Source organism: Melozone crissalis, unplaced genomic scaffold, assembly GCF_028551555.1.
Source record: "Melozone crissalis strain CALT ecotype California unplaced genomic scaffold, PUWL_Pcris_2 ptg000061l_1, whole genome shotgun sequence".
Classification (NCBI taxonomy): domain Eukaryota; kingdom Metazoa; phylum Chordata; class Aves; order Passeriformes; family Passerellidae; genus Melozone; species Melozone crissalis.
The window spans coordinates 15,565,200-15,588,703 of NW_026535839.1; the positions used below are offsets into that span (position 1 = coordinate 15,565,200).

Below are 23,504 nucleotides of genomic sequence, written 5' to 3' on the forward strand. Positions count from 1 at the left end.
GCTACAGGGACACGGGCTGTGTTTTATTAAGGTGGGTGGGGGTCAGCCAGGGGTGCCACTACTGTGCCCTGCGGGCCATCAGCATCTCCCGGATGTTGTCCTCTGCTTCCTTCACGCTCCGCTCCAGGTACGACTTCTTCTGCTGCAAGGCAGAAACCAGAGGTAAGTCAGGATCCCCCCAGCCCTGCCAGCACAAACCTGGGCACCAGGACCGAAAGCCACCCACCAGAGCTGTGGGTGCTGGCTGGGGCACCCATCACACTGCAGGTGTCCCATGTGGGGACAGCAGTTACTCACTCCCAGAGGCACAGGCACAGAGCAATGTCTACACAGACTGAATTTTGTTCCCCCCTGAAACCTCAGGGCTGCAAAAAGTGGGAGCCATGAACCTCAGCAAGGAAGGAACTCAAATCAGATCCTGTAACTCTTGGAGCCTATAAGCTTCCTTATGGAGACACAGCAAAATCCTTTCCTTGGGCACAAAAGGTTCTTTTTCCCAGCTGGGCCATTTTCTGACCCTATATCCTCCTTTCTATCAGCAATTCCCTGGCATCATCACCAAGTACGTGTTTCCTTAATCATCTGTAATTAGGCTGGGCTTGGCAGGGAAGCAGCCCCAAGCTGTGCATCCCCAGATAGGAATTCAGTGTGCAGCGTTTTTCCTGCTGGTCTGGGTGCTCCTCTGTGGCTGGAAAAATCAGCCCTTGGCTCTTTGGACTATTTTCTCTGGGTTTCTAAACAACAGACACAACAGTCTCCTCCAGTGTTGCTGTGAGCTCGGGCTCCTGTGCTGCCCATGTAAAGCCCTGCCCTGGGCCATGCCAGCTCCCACTGAGCACTGGCAGGGTTGGCATTAAACTCCAGGAGTCCAGGCCTCCACCCAGAGCATCCTGCCAGAGGCTCTGCCAGTCACCAGTGCCAGGAGCTCAGTACAGCAGTGCCCCCAAAGCCCACCCAAACCAGGGACAGGTGAAGGGCAAGAACTGCCCTGAGAGCCTCACCCTCATTTCTGTGAGCCCATGGGAATTGTAATGCTGAAAATGCATTAGCCCATGGAGCAGTCGTGCTGCCAGCACTGCCCCTCTGTCCCCCTGTGGCACAGCTGCACACAGCTGGAATGGCCCTGCCACGAGGACATTTCTCCCAGCCCTGCTTCTAAAGGCTGCAGGGTTTGTATTTAAATCCTAAAGGCTGCTCCTGACAGCCAGGGCTGGGGTTATGGCCCAGGGCTCCTTGTCCCTCTCCCTGCTCCCAGGCACGTGGGGTCTCTTTCATTTACAGGAAATGCTTTTGAGGAAACCACAGGGAGAAGAGCAGCCACAGGTTCCCAGTGCCAGTGACTCAGTGACACAGAGCAGGGCTCTGTCACCACCGCGCTGTCCCCACGCTGCCGCACAGACGTCGAGGGATTTCCCACAGAGGGAACTGAGTCTGAGGGCAGCAAGAGGACACAGGCCCAAGAAACCCTTGTGGCTCGAAGCTTCACCTCACTCTGCTGACCAGAGGAGGGTGGCAGCAGCAGAGCTGCCTTGTAGGGGGTCATTTTTTTACTAAAGCTTTTTCTTAACACCATTAAATTAGTGCATGAAATGGTCCTGCCCTCCTGCCCCTGTCTCTTGCTCCCACCAGGCAGGAGGAGACATCTCCAGAGAGCAGCTCTCCACAGACACACTGTCCAGCAGGAGTGGGAGAGCCCAAGAGAACTTCAGACATCCCATCAGGAAGCCTTGCTGGTGCCCATGTGTGCCCCACCTCTGTAAGGACAAGAGACCCTGGTGCAGCAGAGGAGCATCCACATGGACCCACACTGCCCACCCCTGCACAGTGACAGGCCCTGCCCTCCCTGTGGCAAAGGGCCTGGGTTTAAGGCCATTCCTGCACTTAGGCAGCCCCTGCAGTCCCAGGCAGGGCAGGATTCAGGGAATTTTTCTTTACCTCAATCACTCTCCTTGGTCACCTAACTTCCAAGGCACAAGAATCTGGGCTGGTCCCAGCACTTTTACTCCCTCCCAGAAGCAGCTTCTAGAGTCCCATCTCTGGGCTCCAGGAGCATCCTTTGAGCATCAAGGGGAGCCCTGCACCCACAGCCAGGGGCTGCAAACACCCTCAGCTGTCCTGCAGCCAGGCAGGAGCTGGGGCTGGCTCCCACTCCAGCCCACAGCCCGGATCACAGACTGGCGCCACATTTTCCGAGACACGTGGCAGAAACGAGGTGTTTGTTCCCCAGGAAGGGGAACTGCAGCCCGGGCTCTGCTTCAGTCATCACCAGAGCAGGGGCAGGAGGCTGCTGCAAACCCCTCCTCGCTGCCATTACCGGGGTCTAGACAGGAAACTCCGTGTCTCCCAGGGAGCAGCACTGAGCGAGCGGCTGACACACGCTCTGCCTACTCACCCCGAGCCCGAGACACACAGCACAGCTCTGAAGTCATGCTGGAGGCTGTTCCGGTCCAGCCAGACCTGCCAGGCTGGTGGGATCTGTTCCCGAACACCTCCCTGCATCCCCAACCCCTCCTCCAGCTCATTTGCACCCCCAGCCCGAGTTAACCCTTTGTCCTCTGAGCCCTGCTTCGGGCCAGCCTGTGGCTGCTGTGCACCAGCTGATGCATTCCCCTGGCAAAGTGTGTTTGCTGCTCCAGGAGCTCATCCTCTGCTACCTGTGCCATGGCAAGTGCAGCCTGTGGGAAATCCCAGGGCAACGTCCAAACTGCGCTGCTGGTTTTGGTCCCTTGTGAAACCAAAGCTGGCTGCTGCCCTCTGAAGCCTCTGCTTTCACTCCTACAGCTGTGGCTCCAGCGCTCACCAGTCAGGAGCCCAGGGGGACATGGCAGCATCCCAAGGGGACATGGCAGCAGCCCAAGGGGGCACAGCAGCTCACTGACCCTGCACCACCAGCTTTGGTGGCTGCATGACCTGCAAGCTGCTGACCCACAGCTCCTACTCACCACACCACTGCCCTGAACTGCCCCCACTCTCCCCCTGCTCCTGTGGGCCCCTGGACAGGTAACGTGGGTGCCCAAACCAGCCCCAGATGCCACTGCCTGAGCCACAGAGCTCCAGGGAAGAACAGAGAAAGGAGAGAGGCTGTGAGAAGGCAGCAGGGGGAAGGAAGTTGCCCCATGACACTGAGCTCCCAGAAAAGCCCCAGCTTCCGGCTGCCAGCAGGGCCAGGCTCCACAGGAGGCTGGGCAGTGCCCCTGGTGTGCCAGCCAAGGGCTCCAACTGCAGCAAGGGGCTGGTTCCTCCTGGTTCACAGCTCCTTTCTAGAGAGTTATTCTACAAAACTCTCTTGTGGGATGATACTGAAACTTGTTTCAGAGGAACAGCCTCTGACCAAGACTGGCAGGCCCTGGCAGCTCCCCCACTGCCACAGAAAGGCCAGTGTGTTCCCATGACCCAGGCACAGCCACTCACACAGGGAGGGATGAGCCAGGGCTGCAGGTCCTGTCAGCACTGCAGAATCCTCTCCTCCACAGAGCAAGGAAGGGGAGCTGGAGGCTGCACAGGACAGACTGCGTGGGAATGGAGCAGATTTGCAGCTACAGGATTCCAGGTGGACAGCACGCTTCCAAAACTGACCTGATCCAGCCCAGGACATGCTCCTGCATCCTCATTATTTCTTCCTGCCTCAGGCCACCCACCAGTTCTCATCCACTCTCTCCTCTGTGGTGACAGCCCCTGATCCCCTTCTGCCCCACACAGAAAGGGCTCAGCGACCTGCACTGGGACATGAGACCAGCACACGGCCACTGCCACAGCTCAGTGAGGTCTGGGCCACCTGCAGAGCACTGACAGGGTGCAAACCCACAGAGGATGGCCCCAAAAGCCAGTGCAGCCAATGCCTCCCAGCCTGGTTTCCTAATTCCTTTAAGCTAATACCACTCCCAACAACAGTTCCTTCCCCAGGCAGGAAGGGCTGCAGCACTTGGGAACAAGACAAACCACAGCCCTGATGATCTGTCTCAAAACTAGCCCCAAAGGAAGTGTTCTCACCTAAATCTGCTTTCTGGAAACACAACTGCCATACTCATAGCTGTCTGGCACCAGGGTGGAGGGCAAGAAGATCCCTCCTTGGGCAGCAGAGCCAATCCCACCAGCTGGGGCTCCCAGCACATCCTGGGGGCTCAGAAACTGGAGTTTGCACCTCTCCTACCCCTGAGTACAAATGGATCACCAACCTGGCCCATATTCTCCTCTGCTAGGTCTCAGGAGCCTTTTCCACCTCCAAGGCTTCCTGCAGCCTTCCTAAAAAGGTGTGCAGGGCAAAGGGTGTGTGTGGTTCGGTGCAGCTACACGGACTAAAAACACTGAAGGTGCACCCAAAATGGGACTGAGCACTCAGGCAATGCACATCCATCTCCCAGGAACCCTTCCCAGAGGAATGGTGGCTGTCCAGCTGACAGCTGCACAGGCAGAGCTGCAGGCCTGGCAGGGAAGGCAGCACCAGCCCCAGGAGGAGAGGGGAGGGCAGGGCACTGGTGGGATGCAATGCCCACTGCCAACACATTCCCAGACACCCGTGGGGGGCTGCAGGCGATGGCTTTGGGGTTCCACCAGCCCTGGCTGCCTCTGTGTTTGCTGCTGTAGGAAGTGCAGACTCCTGGAAGCACCAGCTGGGCTGGCCCCAGCCTGGGGCAGTGCAGGCAGCACCACGAGCCAGCCCTGGCTGTGCACCTCCTGACCAAGGTGTGCTGGCGTGCCCAGCTGTGCCCTGGCACGGGTGGCTGCAGCCAAACAACATCAGAGGACTCGCCCTGGCACCACCCTGTTCCTCAGCCCCCCCTGCCCTTCAGTCCCCATCGGAGCAGTGCTGCTCCCTGAGCAGCTCCGCGCTGTTTGCTCTTGGCAGCAGCTGTGGAAAGACTCGATTGAATGCAAACACAATTCCAGCTCACACCCCGAAGAAGAAAAGGAGCTGTGGTTAACAGAAGTGGCCCGTGGCCTTTTGACACGGCAGGAGTCACCTCCTGCTCCAGCCTCCAGCCTCCACCTCCGCTGCCATTGCATCACAGTGCTGCTGCTGGAGAGGCCCGAGCTGCTCAGCGTGACGCACCGGACCTGGCATTCCTGGCAGATTAAAGAGCCAGCATCCACAGATTCCACAGCAAGAGAAAACTATTAATCAGCTTTTCTTGGATGGGCTTTTGATGATCAAAGCACTGTCTTCCCCCCAGCACTGTGATTCAGACTGCTCTGCCTTCAGGGAGAGCGGCTCGGCCGCTGCCAGCCCCGCGTGTGGCAGGGCCTTGGCTCCAGCCGGGGGCTCAGTGGAACAGGGGACAGCATTGTCACCCACCCCAAGAGCCCAAACACCCTGTGCTCCTAGAGAACAGACACAGCAGCCCTGCCCATCCATGCTGCCATGCCCTCCCCCTCACAGGTGAGCTTCCTGTGTCAAGTCATGGTTTATCATTCAACATCGACTTTTGCTCTTCAAATTCCACTCCTCTCACGTCACCTCTGCAAATAAAAGAAAGCTTCAACCCCTGACCTGCAAACACAGATTTGCTTAAGCCCAAACAAAAATGTTTCCATGGAAATTTTAGGATCTAGTATTGGAACATGCCTATTCATTTCAACCCGTTCTTTTTTTCCCCCATTTTCGTTTTTCAAAGTGTTTTTCTATGAACTTGTTTTACACCCAACTTGTGAGGACAAAACAAGCTGGCAGGTCCCTTCCCAGAGAATATCTCCCTTCCCATGGCTCTCAGCATGCTTGGCTACCAGCCACCAGATTCTGGCATCCCATTCTCACACTCAGAAGGCTTCCATTGAGGAACACTGCAGTCCTCAGGCATGATGCAGTGCCTCAAACAGGAGCCCTGAGACAACTCATCCTGCAACACCTCAGCAACCCTGTGGCTAGCCAAGAACTTCTGTTCTTGGCTAAGTTAACCCAAAGTTAACCCAAACCATTTTTGGCATTGCCTGAGGGCTCTGTGGGAAAGTGATCAGCAGATCCTGAGGTGGAGTTGGGAGCACGTGGTTGACTGGAGATCTTCCCTAGAGGATGGCAAACTGTGCACTGGGGGCCAGGCAGCAGCAGCCCAAGCTGCCCTCACTCTTGGGGCACCACTGCTGATCAGGGGGTGGCAGTGCCCAAACCCCCTGTGGAGAGCAGCACTCCAAGTCCTGGCATGCAACCCTGGGGAAGGCAAACATTTTGGTCAGAGTAAGCTCATGGAAGATGATGTGCTGAAGACACGTGCTCTGTTTATGGGATTTCACTCTGAACCCCCGAACAGGAAGGAGGTGAACCTGCTGAACAGCACCCAGCTGCTCCTGCTGCAGGAGAAGCTGAAAGAGTGGACACCAGCAAGGGGGTGGGGTAGGTCTGCAGGCAGCCCTACGCCCTGATGGGTCCACCCAGCACTGGTCCTCACCCAGCTGAACACTGTGGCACATGTACACACTGGGAATTACTACTCTACAGCAACCACCAAATATTTAGATACACTTCAAGACTTTCCAAGCAGTTATTGCCTCAGGAAGTTGCCCAGAGTTTGCTCAAGAATGAATGACCTGGAATAGGAAGGGAACCCAGCTGGTTTCTGACGACAGCTGCTGACAGAAGCGTGATGCCATATACCAAAGAGGAGAAGTGATGATTCACACCCTGCTTTTCCTCACCTCTTCCTTCCCCAAGGTAAAGAGGACCCACAGAACTATCTGGGTTAGAGTGTAGAAGAGAAAACATCAAGCATACAACTACATTTGCCAGCTCAAGAGAATCCTTACTAAAGAACTGCTGGTGCAAAGCCACCATCATGGTGTGCTGATCCTACAGCAGCACAACCAGCTGGGCTTCCCCCATCATTACCTCGAGGAACATACTCTGAAAAGCTAAGCTGGAAAAACCCCATTAACTTCCATTCTTCCTGCCCTCAGGAGAAGAAGGGGCAGAGAGCCAGGCTGCCTGCCAGCCTTTCTGCCCAAGCCCAGCCTCGTGGCAGCAGCACTTCTCATGGACCCACTGTCTGAGCCCCAAGACAGCACTTTCAGCAGAGATGGAGACAGCTGCTCTTGGTGTGTGGGAAATGATGGATTATTCCAGTGAACTCCTGCACCCTAGCCTGATGTGAACCACTACAAAAGCCAGTTGATGAGAACCTTTCTGTAGGTGGCAGCAGAAATGTATTATCAATCCAAAGGATTCCTTTAGGGACACCCCCACTTGGCACAATTCCCCATTCAGAGCAGTTTCCAGGAGTACACTGCTCCAGGCTGGATACTGCACCCTAACCAGGCTATGACAGCAGAGTCAGGTCAAACAGAGAGCTTGGGGAGGGGAAACTCACTCAGCTCCTGAAACCCCCACGTTGTGTTTCGGCGGAAGCGTCCCTCACCAAAGCGCCTCTTGCAAAACGTGGTAAGTTCCCCATCCCAGTGCCTCAGTTTCTGTGGTCCTGCAGAGCTGGTGTGGCTCATCAGGATCCCTCCTGGCAGTAGGACTTTTGCAAAACCATACCACACCTTTCAGCTCTTGCAGTCCTGGCCAAGCAAGGCCACTTGAAAAGAAAAATCATTTCCATGCATTTCAAAGACAAATCAGCAACAAGAAGTCAGTATCAACTCCCACCTAGGCAGCATCTCCCCCTCAGTTCAGACAGCCCTGAGCTCAGAGCAGCCACATGGCCACCCCCATGGCATGAGGGACAGAGCAGGGGTGACCCAGCAGTGGGGACAGCAGGAAGCATGACGGTGAGGGCTGCCCTGCATACCTGGGAGCAAGGTGTGGCTTTGTACAGCTGACTCAGGGCTGGGTCAGGGCTCCAACAGGCAGCAGCATGCTTTCCAAATAATCGTTTCCTGTTCTCCCCAGGCGAGATGGAGGAGGAGATGGAAGCAGGCTGAAGGTTTATCAGGCACAGATAATCCCCCTCCCCAGAGCTGCTTGGCACAAAGGCAGCCAGGAGCCACTGCAGGGGCATGGTGACTAAGGGAAGGACAGCAGTGCTGGGTTTGTGACTAATTATTACTCATGCAAGGAGGAATTTGGAGAGGGACCCACATTCAGCTCAGCTCGTTGCTTTGGATACTTCTGCAGCCATAAGCACAAAGGAGAGCTTTGACAATGAATCAGACCCTGCTTTAAAATGAAAGACTTATCAACCAACTTGGTGTTAAAATGATTTCAGTGGAACCATAGAGGCAGCTTAATGCTAATCAGAGGAAACAAACCATGTTTTCAGGCTCAGATGAGTAAATGTAGGTTCCTGGATGGACAAAACCCTTTAGACACAGCAGCAGAAGTGGGTTTTTATTAATCCATGGTGTGTTTCACTTTCCCCTGAATTACAAAGGGATGTGAGTGGACTGGCAGGAGTTGCTTGAAAAGTTTTCTCAGTTAGGTTGTTGGGTTTTTTTAATCAAGAGTAATCCCCCTCCCAAAACAAACCATAACAATGTTCTGAGATGCCTTTATTTTGAAAGCCTGTCTATAACTAGCCTAAAAGACTTAAAAGGAAGCAAACAACCCCCACATTAATTATCCACTTGCTCTTAAAATCTACAAATATCCACCCAAAAATAAAGGTAGGAAGAGTGAAAGCAAAGTCAACAAATTCCAGTTCTTCCTTCATAAAGCCTTTGCCCTCTCAGCTGGTTTGTGTGCTTACTTTGCAGTCTGCAGTACAGGGAAGACTAACAAAGAATTACTAATTAAACAACTGCTTGCAAAAATCCGGGAGTTTGAAAACTTGTTGCAGTGAATGATTGCTCCAAATGAGAGATCCAGCCTTGCCACTGCATACCCACACACATGTGATGATATAAATACACGTCATTGCACTCAAATCAGCATTGCCCACAACCATTCTTCACAAAAATGTGGTGGGACATTAGTTTTTATAAATCAGCCCAGGCCTAAGGTGGCAGGTGACCCCTCCAGAGAGCTGGGAATCCCCTTTCCCCTTTGAAATGTGAGAATTTATTTGCCTGTGCCTATAAGATTCCAACATCGTGTTTTGCAACCAGTGACTTGTGCACTATTTAACACATGACAAGGTTCTTACACAATTTTCAAAGCAGAACATACTGTTATTTGATCTTTATCTAACAAATTTAACACAGGACTAAGAGCCAGCTTTTAAACAGATCCACCTCCTTCCCTGCAGATACTGAGGAACACTTGCTGCCTTTAAAATCTGCCAGGTGCTGGCTGCACACAGCTGATTTCCATCTGTCTGCAATGAAAGGTGACAGTCACACAACAGAGAAACACCCATGAAGTTCGGCTGTAAGAACACAATCCTTTTGCCACCCTTATTTTTGAGAAACAAGACAGACCTTGAGGCTTTAAACATTAAAAAGCAAGTGAAGTGAATGATTCCTCACAGCTGTGAAGGCCTGTTCTTCATGTAACCATCAGCAGAGTCAGTTTGGGGAACAGAAAGAATTAGAGAAGCATTAGCTATGCCCCAATTCCTCCAGCATTTACCTTAAATTGTGTGGCCCCAGTCCAATGTCAGAGGGCCTCTCCACAAAGCAGGATTTTGTGCTGGCAGCATTAGCTCTGTGTCCATTACACTCTCAACCTCCTCAGTGTTTTGTCATTTTGAAGCCCATTTTTCTCATTGCTCAGAGTATCTTTCATTTCAAAAATCAGGAATGAGAACACAGATTCTCCTCCCTGTAAGACAGCCAGACCTATAGGGGAAAAAAATGAGCTTTGGCTACTCCCTTCTTCAAAACAAGGCTCTCCTGGAGGGCAGAGCACTGGTAACAGCCCTGCCCATGCAGGCTGAGCTCTGCTCTCCCATGGGAGTGCCTGTGGATGCTCCACAGCTGACAGGCAGGCAGCTGGACCACCCATGTCCTCAAAAAGCAAACTGAGCCTGCAGCTTTGCAGCCTGAAACACAGGAGCAGCCCTCAGTGAGGGCACAGCCTCAGACATGGATGACAGCAGCCAAGAGAGTCAGGATGAAACACATTTCCCAGGAACATCACCAAGTCCAAATGTGTGTGTCCAGAAGGACCTGCCCAGACAGCCACAGCTGCCTCTGACACCCAAAGCCATGCAAGATGCTGGGTTTGCCCTGGCCTGATCCCCACTGAGGGGCTCTGCAGCTCATCTTCACCCTAACACCCACCATTTGTAGAAATCCCATAGCTTCCTCCTAAAATCCCCATGCAAGCCCAAATACTAATCCTACATCCTAAACTCACTTCCAAACTCCACCTGTCCCCACCTTAGGTGTCCTGCCTCCCTCTAGAGCAAGCAGAGGGACTGATCTTGCCTGTGAACACACAGGGAAACGAGGGACAACTTCAGTGACAACGTGTTTCAAACCCTGCTCCCGCTACGTGCGCTGATACCAGCCATGGAATGAGGGAACAGCAACCTCATCCAAAGTAGAATCTGCTCCAGGCTGATGCACAGAGAGTTATTCTTGAGGCTTCCCCTCTCCAAAGCAAACAGGAGCATTCCTTATTTCCCCCTGGTTAGTCAAAAAGCCCACCACACATTCCTGGGCACTGGCCTACCCCGAGCAAACCATGCGATGAGAACTTCTGTGCCATAAAACCCTGGAAGAAATTGCTCCAACTTGGGAACAGCCTAACAATTGCTACCTTCTGATGAGCATTTTGTGGCCTGCAAAGAGCACCACGAATCTCAAGAGACCTGTTTTCACATCGTTAAAGCCACCCACAGAATTGGCCTCCACGCTGAGGGTTTCAGTGAAGAATGAAGGGGAGTTGGAGCACGTTGGAGGCTGGGACCACACCGAGCAGGTCCATCCCAGCCATACCTGCCCCAGGCTGCAGCGCTTCTCCCCAGCCACACCTCACCTGCCAAAATCTCTGTTCCCACAGGGGAAGAAAACATTGCTGTGGCAACTGTCAGAGCCGACTCATCACAGGGGGGGCACCGCCACTGTGCCTCAGGGCTGCAGCAAAGCCATTTTAAAGCTCCCACAAAAAGCAGATTAGAGAAATGGAAGCTGCAGCACGAGCAGGACTGTGCTCAGGCAACACAGTCAGTGCTCACCTCAAGGCATTTCAGTGCAGCCACTGTGTAACTTCACCAGCTTTGCAAACATCACCTGAGGCTTTAAACATGGAGCACAGCAGTGTTTGAGAGCACAGTGTTCCTTCCTCCACCAGGAAGGAGAGCAAAGACATTTTCTGCATGGGATAAGGAAATTGGACATGGTGTTTTATGGCTTGCATGAAGGATTTCTGAATTAGAAATCAAGCCTTTAGGTACAGCTCTCTTGATTATATTTTCTACTCCAGGCAGGCAGAGAAGAAACCAACCAAGCCTTTATCTCGGCAGCAGTAAACTTTCAGTCTCCCACAGGCATGTGAAAGAATTGCCTGGGAAACAAGCACACAGCTATGCTGTGGTCAGAGTTTCAAACCAAAATCCAATTCCCCCAGAATGCTGCAGGTTGCTTTTGCCCTTTTCCCGAAGGAGCTAAATTCAGTGGCACACAGCAGACGGAGCTGCCCAGCAGAGCCTCCCCCTTATTTGTTATTTTTAGCAATTTAGTCTGACAACGCCTGACGACTAAACAAGCTGAATATAGCAGGAGAGAAGGGGACTATCAGATATTATCAGAGAAAGCACACAGTGATAATCACTTTCTCCACCCCTAATGAAGAATCAATTTTCCATGTCTTTATAACATCATAGAGTTTGTTCTTTTTAAAATGCCACATTTAAAAACAGAATCCATCTAGGGCTACAATGGAAACGGATAACATTTCCTGAAACAAAGCATTGTTCCACCCCTCACATATCATGTTTCCTTAAAAACAAGGGAAAAAAAACATTACTTGGTTTTTCTCCTAATACTGCACAAACATTGCTGAGCTAAAAAGAGTCTGTGCTCATCCCTTTAGAATGCTTTCAAAATAGATTTAACACATACCCCTTGTACTGTGAAACACAACAAGAATTTGATAGTATCAGGACTGGAAAAATCCAATCCTGCTAAGCAGGACGTGTCCCATGCCAGTGTGTGAGGGAGCTGATGGCACCAATCTCTGGAGGTTTGGGTAAACCCCACTGGCACAGCCTGCCAGCAGGCACAGCTACTGTGCCAGCAAGCCTGGGCAGTGTGTTTGGATTCCAAAGGATTAGATACAAGTTGTGAAGTTCAGAGAGCCACACAGGTGCATATGGAGTTGGCAGGCTGAAAACAATGGGGCTGTTCAGCCTGGAGTCGAGGAAACATCATAGCACCTTCCAGGACCTGAAGGGGCCTACAGGGAAGCCAGAGAGATACTCTCCATTAGGAACTGGAGTGACAGGACAAGGAACAATGGGTTCAAACTGAAAGAGAGGAAATTTAGAGGGGAAATTAGAAATTAGAAAGAAATTCTTTACTAATTGAGGATGGTAAAGCTCTGGGACAGGTAGCCCAGAAAAGCTGTGGCTACTTCATACCTGGAGAGACCTGGCCTAGTGGAAGGTGTCCCTGCCCATGGCAGAGATCTTTAAAGTCATCACCTTTCAACAAAAACCATTCTGTGATTTTACACATATATATATATATACATACTTAGATATATCCATGTCCACACAGAGCTTTTACAAGCAGAATAAAGCTACCTTTGGTTTTCTTCAGACAACTTCTGCAGAATAACTAACTGAATCACCCACACCCAGACCCCTTGGTGCTTTCAGAACACAGCTCACCAAGCAAAATGTGTGTCCCAGCCAAGCTTTATTTTCCCAGCCCTTCACAAGGACAGGTATGGCTCTTCTTGCTGCAAGGAAGACCAAACCAGCAGCATCCCATCAATTTTGTGATGCTGCCTGGAAAACCTGGAAAAATCCAATGCACTGCTTTTAACAGTGGAGAAACCCATGAGAGAGAAGCAAGGGAATGACTGCAATCATGTACTGCAGTGGAGAGTGTCAGAGGGAGAAGAGAGACAAAACTCCTCACAGTTTTCAAAGTTCACTGGCAGCTGTGAATGCCAGCAAAACCAGCTCACACCTCTGAAGCAAATTAAAGACACATTTTTAGCACCAGGCAGCTGGAGATCTCCTCGCTATGCAGCTGGATGGATTTCCAGAAGAGCTCAGCAGTGAACCCAGCCCTCCTCTGCAAACTCCTCTGCAAACAGCACCAAGGTAGAGGGGAGAGCATTTCTCAGATTCAGGAATGTATCAAAAACCACACATTTCACAGTAATGTCATCATAGCAAAGCACAATTGCCTCGAGCTCAGCTATGTGAGTAATGAGATCAGCCACACCATAGGGTACTGGGGGAGTACTCTGACCAGCCTGATTCAGCTGTGCCAAGTGAGAAATGTAAGTCACAAGGTAGTTAACAATGTAAAATATAAACCTAAGCTTTAAACACCTTGCAGTTTTAATAATGAATGGAGAGATGTTTAACCTTTCTTGGTTGGATATTTATTTTACAACGATGTGGTGGAAGCACAAGGTCACAAAGTTTCACATTCTTTCCTGTTTGGGTCACAACTTGTTTTCAGGACAGCAAAATCCCCTGCTCCTGTGATAAGTGCTCTCTGAGTGTGACCCAGGTATCTCCCCTGAAATCTCAGTTTCCAGCAGTTGTCAGCCTAAGTGCCTGTCCTCTTCCACTGGGAATCCCAGGCCTAAGGAAAACCCTCTTCACAAAACTGCCACAGCCAGCTGAAAGGAGATCACTTAAAAGATGGATTAAATGTTTACTTAACACAAACTTTTGAAAGTGTTGGCATTCTGAGCCCTACTACTCATGATTAAAAAGAAAAACCAACCCATGTGGCAACCACCTTTCCACTCCAACCACCTTTTGAGACAGTCTCAGTTTTGAGACTATTGCTGGAAACTTCAACTCAATGACCATAACCAGAGATTCAGCAACGAAGCAGAAAAACACATTTGTGAAGCAGCCAGTTCTGAGGCTTGGTGTAAGAACAGCAAAGTTATAATTTGTGGGAAATTCCACCCATTCTGCTGAACTCAGTGATCGGGAAATTCAGGAGGTAAGATAATTCCCCACCAGGAACAGGAAGAAACCCAGATGGCGCAGCTGAAGGGCACAGTAGCCAAGAAGCTGACCACAGCTGGCAGCAAGGAACCCCAGTTTATAAACAGGCTGCCAGGCACATTCCACCTGCTCCCAAACCCAGAGGTGCTGCCAGCCACATTCCACCTGCTCCCAAACCCAGAGGTGCTGCCATGAAGTCCTCCAGGCCCAGCTGCAGGGCTGTCTTTGCACATCCCCTGGCATCTGGGATGGCTCCAAAGGAGCAAGGATACCACTGTTTTTACCACAAAACCATACAAATGACTGTGCCTTGCCTGCACACCCCCTTAGACACACAGCCTGTCCACAGAGCACTTGTCTGGCCTGGGCAGAAAGAGTTCTGATGGGCAGAAACATAAATCCCCTTAGAGTCTGGCACAGGCAACACAACATCTGGGGATGCTTCTCAGGCAGGCTGAGTTTTAATAAGGGATTAAAAAAAATACAGACTCAACTTCTGCTTTAGTGTAAGTAGGAGACAACAGAGACAGAACTGCACAGGTCTGAGTGGGTTTGAACACAGACTTCCTATTCCTGCTTGTCCCTTCTTATTTGGTCTCCACTTTCTCCAAAACAATAACAGATGGGAAAAGCAGCTTGGCACAAACTTGGTCTTTGCTTTCTCTGTCATTCCTCAAAGACCAAGAAACAGGGAGTTGTATTAATGATATTTGGGGAGAATTATAAAAAACCACACACCAACAGCCTTGGAAAAGTACATTTTGCACTTCTTCTCAGCAGAGCTGTAAGCTGCAGACGCAGCCACGAGCAGATAGCCGGGATTCAGGCTGGTTGAACACTGCAGCTTGCGCAGACACTGCTTTTCATTTCTTAGATATCCTTCTGTGCCTTGAATACTCCAACCAGATAAACACAAGAACACAGAAGTGCTCTGATCACGCTGTCAAAACATCTCCCCACAGATCTGCTCTTCAACAGCAGCCCCAAGCAGATGCTTAAGGGCAGAGAGTAAGGACAGGGCAGGCTATATGGTACTTCCTCCTCATAGTTTCCCACCCTCCAGACATTTTTAGCTCAGGGACTTCCTGAGCAGGATGCCATTTCTACATATTTGGTAATTCTCAATGGATTTCTCTTCCATGAATTTGTGCAATTGTTCTGAGCCAGTGTAACCTCTAAATATCCACAGCACTGGCGAAATTTTACATCACTTATCTGCTGCAAATAACCACACAAACATCCTTTTGCTTGTTTTAGACCTTGCTCTTACTAATCTCATTTGAATGCCTCTATTCCAATTTTCATACCAGGGCACAGAGGCAACAATCAATCCCTACTGGTTTGTAAATCTAGGAAAGGAACCAAGTGCCTTGAGTGACTTGTTACTGTGTACAATCTCTGTTACAAGTACAACAATCTCTGTTACACCTACAACAATCTCTGTTACAGAGAGGTAAGGCTCTCTGTAACAATCCTTCAGCACCAAAAGTAGCAGGTAAAAACAAGAGATGTAGCAAAGAGTATCTGTAGACCTTTAATGTTTTGCTTTCGTCATCAGTTGCCAAAAACTTACCTCTAACTCCTTAATTTTCTCTTCAGCTATTCTCTGTTTTTCTAAGAGCTGATTGTGAATCACTCCTTTAGGCTGAAGAATAAACCTACAAGTGAAAAAGAAGAGACAGAAAAAGTTGGGTGCTTTTTACATCAGGGTTCACCGGCTGGGCACCAAGTCAAAAGAGCCACCCCTGCTAAGTGTTCATCCTCATTCCCATGCTCTGCACAGAGACAGGAGAAATTGCTCTGACAGCTCCTGGCCCCAAAGGCTCACCAGCCTCACCCATGCTCTGGGAGGGTGAACATGGACACACAGAGATCTCCCCCTATCATTCAGTGTCCTTGAATGATCTGGAAGTGATTCTGGCACACAGCCAGCAAGGGGAGTCTGTCAGCATCTTCCCTTCACAGGGATTTAAATCAATGGATGGCACAGAGTCAAGGAAGACTCTTGACAGGCAAGAGCTGTTTATTAAGGGTTTAGTGCTCACAAGGTAAACAAACCCACACAATAAAACCAAAGCTTTCCACAGGGAAAGGCTGAGGGAGTTGGGGTTCTACAACCTGGAGAAGAGCAGGCTTCAGGGGGACCTTACTGCAGCTTTTCAATGTAGAAAAGGGGCTGACATGAAAGACAGAGAGAGGCTTTTTAGCAGGGTCTGTCATGCCAGGCAATGGTTTTAAACTGCAACAGGCCAGGTTAGATTGGACATTGAGGAGAAATGTTTCAGACTGAGGATGGTGAGGTGCTGGCACAGGCTGCCCAGAGAAGCTGTGGCTGCCCCATCCCTGGAAGTGTCCAAGGTCAGGTTGGACCCAGCTTGGAGCAACCTTGGACAGTGGAAGGGCAGGCAGGAGGTGGGACTGGGTGGTCTGTGAAGAACCTTTCCAGCCCACCCTGCTGTGATTTGACAAAGCAGAGGCAGTGCTCCCAGCAGACCCCACTTCTCAAGCCTTGACTTTAATCCAACCCCTCACTGATCTCCAAATTTCTACACTTTCCCCAACCAAAAGGTTTTTCTATGAGGTGGGAAGTGGCTGCTTTTAACTGAAGTTGTGGCCACTGGTTTCCACTTGTTCTGTTTTCAATTGCCAAAGGGATTTGAAAGATGCATCCACATCTGAGTCCTGCCTGTCAACAAGCAGAAAGGTGCCCCAGAGAAGCCTCTGAAGGAGCACCAAACATTCAAAGCAGCTCTCCAGCACGTGGCACTGGCATCCCACAAAGAGGTAAAGGACAACTAAGTTCAAACAAATTTTAGGAACCCTTCATGGTTGTTTTTCATCCTTCCAGACATAAAGAATGTACAAGCTGCAGATTCACCCCCTTCCCTACTTAGAAAGTCCCCCAGGGGATTTAGAAGGAGCCTCCATGGGTCATACCAACGAGGTCAAGGTCTCCTCTAGCACCAACTAGGGTCAATGTCTTCCTGCCAGGTGACAGCAGCTCAGGCTCCAACAGTTAAAATGAGCAGCTTTAGACAGGGCACAATCAGAGTGCATTCCCCGTCTGCTACAGAAAATCCTGAAATCAGTTTGCGGAGTCACCTCCCACGACAAATGACATTATTGAAGCGTTTGCTCAGTGCCTGGTAAACACAAACACGGATCTGCCACTTGGCTGGAAACCCAGTGCCCTCTGCATCAGTAAGCCAGCCAAAAGGAAAAGTACCTGCCACACACATTCCTGAAATGCATGGGAGGAAAACCGTGGATAATTATAATAGGTTTCCAATTAAAAGTCTCTTTGGGGTTGCTATTAACTGAACACAGAAGTGCCTCCTCCTCCTCCCACTTTCTTTCCCTGTTCTGCTTCACCTCCTCTTCTGCACAGGAACTTCCTCTACATCTTTTATGTTGCAATTTTCTCAAATCTCTCTCATTTTTTCCCCAGTCTTGGCTCATGCTTATTGCTGGCATCATCTTTGCTCTCTGTCTGCTCCTGTTCTTACCAACACAGCTCACTCAGACTCCTTTTATCCCCTTAATCCCCCTTTCCCAATGGGAGGTGTCCCCACCATTCACTTGCACACAGTGGTGATGGTTTGGGGTGCTGGCATACAGCAGACTGCTGAAATAACAACACAGGTATTTTGTGAAAATCAAGTTGAAGACCATCCTTCTAGGAAAGAAGTTATTTTCATTGCTGGATCCAGCCAGAGAAAAGATACTTTTCAGGACCACCAGCAAACACATCCCTCTGATGCTCTTACCTCAGGCATACAATACCAGAACAAAAATCATTAGCCTTCACATAAACCCCTAATTCATATATATAGCCTTCACATACAACCCCAACATTCACTAATGGCTGCCATTAGTGAATGCCAAAGCTGCAAGATGCCTTCTGTACACAAAGCCATGAGTCCCTTCCCACGTCACTGCTTCCCTGAGCCTGCCTGTGTATGTGAACATTTCCTGAATTATTTCCTTTTTTTGTGGAGGCAGCAAAGAAGAATACAATCCCTTCTCATTTGCTTCCCCAAATTGTACAGGAAGATTGATCATTTTGGTTTCCCTGACGTCCCTGGTCTAAAAAACAAAGTTCAAAAGCAACACAGCTTGAGCAATTTTCCCCATGCTGCAGCTGGGAATGTCCCTGCTGGGTGACAGGCACTGGGCGATCCCGGCTGGCTCACAACTGCTGCAGGCACCAAAACCTCCAACAAACAACTGCCTGACTTCACTTTTATTCTGCAAATGTCAACAGCAGTCATCAGGGAAAATATCCTCCTTCCCACCCTCCTGCAATGCTCTGGCAGACATGGGACAGCAAATTAAAACTGGATGGCTGAAATTAGCACTGACGAGACTTCTGCAGGCAGCTGGGCACAAACACAACCACCCTGATTTTGCCTGCTATAAAACAGAGGGATGGAACCTGGGTTTGTTCACACATTTGCTCAGAAGCAGGTCAGATGTCCCTGAGCTGGGCAGCAGCATCCTGCAGGTCCTCACCAGTGCTGCTCAAAGCCAGTTGAGTTCTCTGATGCAGGACCACGGAGCTCTCAGCCACAAGAGCACAGGTGCCACCCTGGAAGATGCCAAAGGCCAGGTCTTTGAAAGCTGAACTGTAAATCCACACCCACGGTTAACTGTTCAGATCTGTGGCTTTGCTTTCCAACACAAGCAGGACTCAAAAATGCATCAGTTTTTAGAGTCTAGTTTGGGATACACACATCGTGGAGATCTTGGCCAAAGTCTTTACCTAAGGAAATAATGTGGTTTATGGCAGCACTTGGAAAATGCAGAAGTTTGTTCTGTTCATTAGGTAAGAAGTGCTGCAGGGCATTTGTAATAAACCAGAATTTAAATTTAATCTAAATTTCATTTTTCCCATTACCCTAAGTAACACATCAACTTGATGATTTTTAGGTTTTTCCCTCACCAAGCTGGAGAAACAGGGCAGTGCCATTCTGCTGCCTGGTTTCAGTTAGATGTAGTTATTTTATGTACAGATCTTCAAGCTCATCAAAGAAGTATGGTACATTCTGACAACTTAATTCATCCCTGAGTGAGTTTGTGACCAATCCTTTCAGACACATGAAGTTAGTTCTGTGCCTGGAGGTTCGGCACCAGCTGAGAGCTGGCCCCATATGAGAGTCACCGAGCTGAGGAGCCCCTCTCTGCTCAGTGGTGCAGAGCCCAGCAGGAGACACAGCAATACTGACCCAAGAGCTGCTTCCACAGCTCTGCTGGAGCTCATGGGAGGCTCCAAGCCCCCAGAGTTTGTGTGCTGGACTGGGATGGAGTTTAAGCACTGCTAATCCACACAAGACAAGCAGCAAACCGAGTCTTCCCCCAGATATGAGAGTTTCTCTGTATCCTCCTGCTCTCAGTGAAGCGTCACAGCACACACTCCCAGACCTGTCAAACATGACACCCACACTATCAACCATGAAACAGTGATTCAGCACCACAGGGGCAATGACAAAGCTTAGTAACAATCACCTCTTCACACAGGAACTTCTTCACTGTTGCTAAATTAACACAAAAAATATCTGGGTCAGAATGGACAAGTTCACCTCATCTCACCTGGCCACCCATTTCAAAGAGAATGGCCAGTAAAAATAGAACAGGACTTGCTAATAATGGTAAAAACTCTAAACAAGCCAAAGAAAATCAGAAATGAATGTTGCAGAGGAGGGGGTCCCTGAGGACAGCAGCGCTCAGCCAAACCTGGGCTCCAACAAGAACAGAGCCAAGTGGATGCCAATGGACTGCACCTACAGGCTTGGCCTCCCAGTGACTGCTGGTTCTCAAGTGCAATATGGGAACAGAAATAGAGCACAAGTGAAATGAAAGAGAAACCTCACTCTAAATATTCCCACTTGTTTCTATTTTCCCCCCCTTGCAAGCTCCATACCAGGAATTTTGTTGCCCTAAGGCAGAGCAAGTGGTTTATATACACTCTCTGGGGCTCACTGCTAGTTTCTTTCTGAAGGGATCTCTTACCCCTTCACAATTATAATTTTCTATTATGATTTTCATTTGATCAGTGTTTATATTGCACTCCCTGATGCCCTGGCCCAAAAGTCCTTCAGACTCTTGTGAGGTCAGCAGTGCTGCCCACTTCATCATCTGTCTGCTCCTTTGTGTCACACATGCACACCCACGAAGTGATGATGGCCCAGTGTAAGTAATTCCATAACTCAGCCTGTTTGCACCAAAATGTGCTGTTTACTTGACTTTGAGACATAATATTGGATTCTGAAAGATTTGCCTCTTAATGAATGAGGTTATGGAGATGTTTGTTCAGCACATGCCACTCTTCATTATGACATACAAGTCATTAAAGTTATTAAAGGTGGAGTCACAGTGATGCTCATAGTTCAGGTTTTCCATGAGGAATCCCTACTTTCAATTACTTGCAACTACAACAAACTTCGGCCTTCACAGCTGGAGCTTTCAGTGGCAGGCAGCTGGGCATGAGCAGCCTCTCCTCTGCCCTTGGAGAGAGGAAATGTGGTCCCAGTGTTTCTCCTGCCTGCCTTGCCTGGGCAAGAGGCTGTTTGTGTTCAGGTATTCGAACCAGGAGGGAAGGAGCCCCACACCAGGCCACAGGACCCCCACACAAACAGTCTGCAAAGAAGCTCTTCCCACTTGGCTCCATGTAGATCCCTGAAAGAATCAGGGTAGGAGGAGAAGCCTCAGCTCTTCCCGTGCCAAGATGGGTACACAGCTCTCTGCCTGATTCCAGACAGAGACAATTTTACAGGTATATATGTCCAGTGTTATTTTGCCAGAATAATGATGAATGGCACATCTGTAAGTCCATTCACCTGGCTCCCAGCACACACAAAGAACCACTGTAACTTTACCCACATGGTTCTCATTCCACTTGGGAAACTCTCTACAAAAACTGAAAAGAAAACAAACAACTTTGTGCAAAGCCCTAACATTATTTTAACATGTTTACTGTAGTTCTAAACAACCTAACATGTTGTGGTATATCATAGCAGTGTTTACATGAAATGTCCTGCCCCTTGAAACCAAGTGCTTGCCTTAGACCACTCTGTGAGAAAAGTTTGGCTAAGCCCAGTGATGCATTTATCTATTTAAAGACGCTTTTTAATTCTGAACTTGCACTGCTGCTCAAGCTTTGAGCAGACTCAGCAGGGGATTACTGCATTTTAAGTACTGTTCAAAGCCAATGGAAGAAAGGCTTCCAAGGAGCTGATCCCAAGCAATCTAGCTTGATTGAACCAAAACCAGCTGTGCAGAACTGCCAGCACCCAGTAGTCCTCTTCTACTCTCCCAGGATTTGCTGGTGCTTCTGTAAGTGATTCTCTATGCAGTTCATACCAGGCACAGTTTATACCCCTCCAAATTCCAGTTTTAGTCACCATAGATGAATTACCTAGTTCCAAACAAGACAAGGAAGCAATATTAAAAAAAAAAAAAAGAAAAATCATCACTAATTATAGCTTGTGCTGCCACCCTTCATGTCTAAAGGTTTCACATTTTTTCAGCCTGATTTTGAATCTCCCATCAACAGATCATATGCCTTAACTAGAGCTGGTTCAGAACAGATGGAGTTTGAACAGATGAGTTAAAGCTTTTCCTATGTTTGCATTTATTTTAGTGGTCAGTCGTCTCACTGGGTCACCTCGATATAGCTGACCCCAACTATTCCCCCCACATACCTTAAAGCAAAACAAATCCCACAGCTTATGTCGGGAGGATTATACATGAATACATTCCAAGGAGCAGCAGTTTACAGCTCACATGACATTTTGCTGCTGCCCTCACAGAGGTGGATGAGCACCAGGAGCTGTTTGGGCAGGAGACATCCCCAGTGAGCAGCACAACCTGTGCAGAGCCAGCCTGACACACCAGAGCATGCAGAGCTCAGGATTAGCAGTGCTGGATATCAGCCAAACCTCATCTTATGTAGGCCCCAACAAGGGTAACTTTTACTCAGATGAACATTTGTAAGCCATAAACCTATTTACTCTAAGGAGCTAAAGGATTTGAAGAAAGAATTCCATGCTGTTGGCTTCCCCAAAGCTCAGCAGGGCTGGCCTGACGCGCCCAGCCCCACCGAGGGGTTTGGGCTGCACTTCAGGCCATGTTTACATTGAGCTTTCACTTTTTTGGGGGCCATCTCTCAATAGCTCCAGCATATTACATTACCTCCAGCCAAGATAGTAACACAGCTTGCAAACAGCAGTTTCTGCATTGCCAGACACTTAACTAGATGGTAGATTTATACCATTGTTCATGTTGGGTTCTTTAAAAAAAGACATCAGGAATATACCTCTAAGTGTGTATTAAATATAGCACAACCCAAAAAAAGAAAATAGTACTGTGGTCTGCTTTTAATGAACATCATAAATTCTTTTTCAAGGCTCAATTGACATAAATGGAATTTAAAAAAAAAAGCAAGCAAATGCCTCCTCTCTATCATATCTATCATACAGGAATTCATAACATTTGAGATTAAATCCATGTGGGAAAACACTGCAAGAACAACAGCACTTCATGCAATTGAAATCCCCTTGAGTGGTTCTGCCTCACTATATTCCTGATTTAGTGGTTTTGTCTTCTAGTTTTGTTTTCATACAATTCGTTAGTATGTAGCACTGATGAGCTGTGGCTTATTTAAGCCAAGGGAACTCAGATGACTACAACATGCCAACCACACATGCACCTCAAATAGATTTTTTGCAGTCTGGGTTGTACCAGAAGCAGAAAGAAGCAGAAAACAGAATAATTTTTCCAATCAGAGGAAGTCAAGATCCATTTCTCAAATCTGCTCTATTTTCAAGAATTCCCCACAAATTCCTATGGAAGAATGGTTAACAAAAAAAAAAAAAAAAAAAAAAAAAAAAAACAAAAAAAAAAAAAAAACTACAATACCACATGGATATGCACCAAGGAAAACATAAACAAGCAAACGCTCGTGTAAGCACCCTGGTAAATAATCCTAAAGACATTTCTATTTTAATTTTTTTCTTATTGATAAATATTCTGTGATCAAAAAGGTGAACTTTGCAGCAGCAAATGAAGTGACATGAAGATACTGTTATACTCTGACAGAAAAACTTATGCCCTTCTCAGCAGCAGACCCTCCCTAATACCCTGTAGAGAGAAACTGGCAAAATCAGGATCCATCTTTTTTGAAAAACAAATCCATCCCCCATTGCAAGAGAGGAAAAGAAAAAAAAAAGAGAAAAAATATTTCTGCCTTGTCTGGGAGGAAACCTTTGAAATGCAAAGTGAGGAGGAAGACCCAGCTTGTGGGTAAATAGCACAGTCTTGGCTTCTGCACATCCCAAATCCTGCTACAACAAAGCATCAAAGCACTACAGAAAACTTCACAGCAGTGGACACAAAGATAACTGAGCCAAAAGCATTCAAGCACAACACTAATAGACAGATATTTCTGGACTCTGGAGTTAAATTAGCTAGCACTAAAACAACCACACTGCTGTGTCCTAATCAGCAAGAACAAACTTCTATTTTTTTTATTTTGCTAAATTGGCCAAAACA

The 23,504-nt window shown here is 48.7% G+C and overlaps 1 protein-coding gene across 1 annotated transcript in view; it reads right to left on the reverse strand.

Annotated features, from left to right (window-relative positions):
- Positions 1–3: 3 nt before the first annotated feature.
- Positions 4–23,504, reverse strand: part of PFDN1 (prefoldin subunit 1) — a 32,033-nt gene continuing 8,532 nt past the window's right edge. The window contains exons 3-4 of the mRNA XM_054288019.1: positions 15,529–15,613; positions 4–142 (exon numbers count right to left, since the gene is read on the reverse strand). Of these exons, the coding sequence (XP_054143994.1) occupies positions 59–142; positions 15,529–15,613 (169 nt within the window). The 3' untranslated portion in view covers positions 4–58. The remainder of the gene's footprint in view (positions 143–15,528; positions 15,614–23,504) is intronic.